General features: G+C 37.3%; 1 protein-coding gene across 3 annotated transcripts; it reads right to left on the minus strand.

Moving 5' to 3' along the window:
- Positions 1-780: 780 nt before the first annotated feature.
- eny2 (ENY2 transcription and export complex 2 subunit) lies at positions 781-4,124 on the minus strand. 3 transcript variants are annotated; one of them, XM_046400665.1, is made up of 5 exons: positions 3,869-4,124; positions 3,586-3,663; positions 3,177-3,247; positions 1,556-1,630; positions 781-1,125 (listed from the first exon to the last, which is right to left on the minus strand). In XM_046400665.1, exons 2-5 carry the CDS (start codon positions 3,651-3,653, stop codon positions 1,052-1,054), a joined length of 288 nt encoding a protein of 95 aa, XP_046256621.1. In that variant the 5' UTR covers positions 3,654-3,663; positions 3,869-4,124; the 3' UTR covers positions 781-1,051. The 3 variants fall into 3 exon arrangements, with proteins under 3 accessions (XP_046256621.1, XP_046256622.1, XP_046256619.1); XM_046400666.1 differs by having other exon boundaries at positions 3,865-4,124; XM_046400663.1 differs by having other exon boundaries at positions 3,861-4,124.
- Between the last annotated feature and the right edge of the window lie 605 nt (positions 4,125-4,729).

Consider the following 4,729-nt stretch of genomic DNA (forward strand, 5'->3'; position numbering starts at 1 on the left):
TGTCTTCTGTATCCACCTCTCACTGTGACCACAGTCACTCCCATTTATCTTTTCATGATGTCTTGCTTGCCCAACCCCCCAACCCTCACCCACATCTGTTGGGAATGATGTGTTATTCTTCCACAGACAAACAGCACCAGCTGGGTGTGATTCAATGGTAAATATTAATATGTATATATTAATATTGGGGGGTTGGGCAAGCAAAACATCATGAAAATAAATCATGAAATATATATATATATTCCTGTTCACTGTCTCAGTTTCTTCTCTCACTCATCACATTTTTGCCCTGATTCCATCTTTGAAAGACCAGGTATAAAGCTGCATGCTGTGTTCATACCTGGGATAACACAACACACACACAGTTGGCTGCCATGGAAAAGGACCACTGTGGTACCAGCACTTCACAGACAGCAAATGAAACTTAATTTGACTCACTCATCTCTTACCTTGAAACAAATGTCATACACTGTCAAATGTATTTCTTGTGTTGGGTGAGCAAACAGAGACAAGATCCCTGACATGGTTATACTGAACACTTTAAAGTTAGTGATATTAATGATATTTTTAAATATTTCCATAATGGGTTGCATGTTAATGATACAAAATAGAATCAGTATCTATATACACACAATACCACTTATAAAAATCAATAAAAGAACAATTTAAAAAGAACTGTGACATATGAGACACACACACATGAGGAGTATGTAGATCTAAAAGCTTCTCTTCAAATATTTCACCACTGTTATATATTGTTTTGAAAATTGTCCACTCGGACCAAAGAGATAAAACACTTTATTTGAACGACATATCTCATATACAGAAGACAACTACATGTGCATGCTTAACAGCATTTAAAAATATGTGATAATTGTAAAAAGAATTAGTAAAAACACAAAATCAAACAGCTAATAGAGTGTGTGTGTGTACCAGTATGTTACTGAAAATTCAAGATTAAAAGAAAATCTTTCAAATTCAAGTAACTCAGTCCATTTGAACTTTTCTGTATCATGACCGTCTAGGCAAGTGGTCCACAGAAATGTTAAAATCAAGTGGCATGTTGAGCTAAAAAGGTTCTTATTCTGTGCAGAAGCTCTTTCTTGACGCTGTCTGGCACCAAGGCTGCAAGAGAGAAACACATCCTTGACTACTACTTTTATCTGTTATTCTAAAGATTGTAAAAATTACTCAACATAGCAATTAATTTACCTCAATTAAATTTTTTAAAAAATCCAATATTGAATTTCAGTATGTTTCAATATTTATTCAATCTTCTCTTAAAAACAAACGAACGATAGCTAAGTGCTTCACGACTTTTAACGTGCGATGAAGAAACATTTAGAAAATCAATTTACAGTGAGAACTGCTCAGAAACACGTTCCACATGTTGATAATTCTAACATAACATGTTTGGGTGTGGACCTCTATGATGGAATAAGAACTTTACATCAAGGCTCTTGCTGTAAAAAATGAGCTCCGTTTTCAACCTAATATGTACTGAAATGGTGTTTTATAGCAGTACTGCACGCGTTCCTCCAAATAGTTAAGTTACCTCTTCCTTTCGGGGTGATCTCCACCACCAGGTCCTCCACAGTGACGTGCTCCAAGCCTTTTTCTTTGATTACTTCTACAAAAAAATGACATTTCAAACATTAAAAACAAAGATCCTACAGTGCATCTGGAAAGTATTCACAATGCTTCGCTTTGTTATGTTACAGTCTCATTCCAAAATGGATGGAAGTGAAACAAGTTTGCTTGAGTGTTTTGCAAATTTATTAAAAACGAAAAACAAAAAATGTAACATGCACATAAGTATTCACACGGTTTGCCATGACACTCAGAACTGAGCTCAGGTGCCTCCTGTTTCCACTGATCGTCCTTCAGAGGCTTCTACAACTTGAGCTGAGTCCACCTGTGGTAAATTCAGTTGATTGGGCATGATTTGGAAAGGTACACGCCAGTCTACATAAGCCCTCACAGTTGACAGTGCATGGCAGAACACAAACCAAGCCAGGAAGTCAAAGGAATTGTGTGTAGACCTCTGAGACAGCCCACTCCTCAGTAAAATGCATATGAAAGTCTGCTTGGAGTTTGCTAAAAGACACCTGATGGACCCTCAGACCACGAGAAACAAAATCCTCTGGTCTGATGAAACAAAGATTGGACTCTTTGACATGAATGACAAGTGTCATGTCTGGAGGAAACCAGGCACTGCTCATCACCTGGACAATACCATTCCTACTGTGAAGCTTGGTGGTGGTAGCATCATGCTGTGGGGATGTTTTGCAGCAGCAGGAACTGGCAGACTAGGATCATAAGAACAGGATCATACTCTAAAAGGCTTGAGGCTGTAATTGCTGCCAAAGGGGCTTCAACAAAGTATTGATCACAGTGTGAATACTTACATGCCTGTTATATTTTTGTTTTTTTATTTTTAATAAATTTGCAAAAAAATTCAAGCAAACTTGTTTCACTTTGTCATTATGGGGTGTTTTGGGTAGGGAAAAGTTAATTTAATCCATTTTGAAATAAGAGTGATGAAATACACATTATTTATGCCTTTTTTTTCACAGAAGACATTTTGACATGTTGATGTATGAGGTCCAAGGCTGCTTCAGATTCAGACTCCTGGTATTGTGCACGCTGACTTCCTTGTATGACAAGTCAAAATGTCTGCTGTCTGTTATTGTTGAAGTACTGTGGGGATCTTTCTTATTCCTGGGTGCTTACAACACAGCAGTTACATATTTAAACTTACATTTATGATCCACATGTAGTCAAAACTATAGCATCACAATAAAAATAAAAATGAACAAAAACATACACAGTCATATTAACTGACATGTCAATTAATTCATTTGTTAATAACAAAGTCAGCAAGTTCATGATGCTGTAAAAGTGTGAATTGTAAATAGTGGCATAAAACAGATTTATTTTTAATGAAAATGTTGATTTGACTTTTTCATCTATAACTCTAACTCACTAAATATGTCTGAATCTACCTCACAGTTATGTAAGCAATACACCTGGGCCTTTAAAGGGGACATAAAAGATGCACACCTCACACACAGTGAGTAGATGATGGCATCTTTCAGTTCTTTGGCAGTCAGTCAGTTGCAGAAAATCAGTGACATCTATGCTATGTGTTTCAGCAACAGTTCTGCGATTTGTACCTTTGCAATGAGCTTTCATCTGGTCTTTCCATCCGCACTCCGTGAGCTTAGCCCTCAGCAGCTCCTTCAGCCTGTCAGTGTACAAACACGTGTAACAGTTTAGCAGGCATGTTTCTGTCTTAAGTGTTCAATAACATAACACTGGTCATTTTGACCCTCATCAGTACCATCCTCTTCGTTATGCTGACGAAATTATGAAGAGTGATAATTCTTTGCAAGCCAGAGAAATGAATAATGATAATATCAAGCACCAGTCTTGCTTGTTACACGGAGGAGCCACTTCAGTTCAGAATTCATGCTATGTGCTATGTTAGATCTTAACTGATTAGCTGACAATATGAAGCCATACATCTACACTACTGAGATGCATTAACTACTTGCTGAACCAAGCTGTAATATTTTATTTCACCTCTCTCGTTCGCCCATTTCTGTCAACTTCTGGTTTATGGCTGCCTTCATTCTGGACTCTTTGCTCATAGTCGTTTACCTACAAGGAGAAAAACTAGCATGTTCATGCAGTCAAAGTCGAGTGGCGCGACAAAGTATCTCACAGTGTAACTTAGCATTTGATCTTCTTCAAACAGTTGATGTTTACCGTGCTGGACAGTTATGCTGTATAAGTCGGCAGTTGACATTAAATACGTTTGACTTTGTAAGTTAAAGAATTCTGTTATCAATACTTACTTACACACCATAAAAAGATGAATAATGATGTCTCACTCTACAATTTTAGCGTCGCCAGACTCTGTGGCATACATGAAAAAAAAGTTAAGATGAAGTAACGTCACCTGGCGCTGAAACTACACCTGACATATTCATAACAAACATCACTACATCCGACAGTCACTATGAGCTAAACTTTATGTTTAATTTTAACCCAGTGCCGTGTTTTAGAAAAGAAAGACTGAAATCAGGGTTTTACCATCAGATATCACATTCCGATAGGAAACATTGGCGGTTCAATGGTTCCTACGCCTGCATTAGATGCAATACCTTGTTATACCACAGAGCGGCATTGTTGGATAAGTCACTGTATCAAATCAGTTCTGTAGCCACTTCAACCCCTTTGGACCATCTTTAGTTTTTCAGAATTTCACATTAACATGTTGGCTTAATGTTGGCTTTATTGGTATATTCTGCATCTTGCCGATATATTTGTCAGTAGCCCATTTGTGTTTACTTCATACTTAATAAAATTTAATTTTTGTCCAAGAAAATACTAAAATTATACATTTGCTAATGAAATATGTGATTGCTGCAGTCTATAATTTGTTAAAGAACCCAAAATATTTCAGTTCAGATGTACATTGTTGCTATATACAGCAGTATATATAGGCTACAGTATAGTTTGAAGTAGGTTAATAGTATTTAGTTGGTTTTAGAGTGAGTACTTATAGTACACCCATCCATCCACTTTCTATACCACTTATCCGTCAGGGTCGCGGGGGGCTGGAGCCTATCCCAGCTGACTACGGGCGAGAGGCGGGTTACATCCTGGACTGGTCGCCAATCAATTGCAGGGCTGATACTTATAATACACAGTACATGTATTT

Source organism: Scatophagus argus, chromosome 9, assembly GCF_020382885.2.
Source record: "Scatophagus argus isolate fScaArg1 chromosome 9, fScaArg1.pri, whole genome shotgun sequence".
Classification (NCBI taxonomy): domain Eukaryota; kingdom Metazoa; phylum Chordata; class Actinopteri; family Scatophagidae; genus Scatophagus; species Scatophagus argus.

Coding starts and splice junctions, on each gene's coding strand:
- eny2 (XM_046400665.1), bottom strand. CDS start 3,653: ATGAGCAAAGAGTCCAGAATGAAGGCAGCCATAAACCAGAAGTTGACA. Junction 3,248..3,585: donor GAAATGGGCGAACGAGAGAG/GTGAAATAAAAT, acceptor GTACACTGACAG/GCTGAAGGAGCTGCTGAGGG. Junction 1,126..1,555: donor GATCACCCCGAAAGGAAGAG/GTAACTTAACTA, acceptor TCTCTCTTGCAG/CCTTGGTGCCAGACAGCGTC.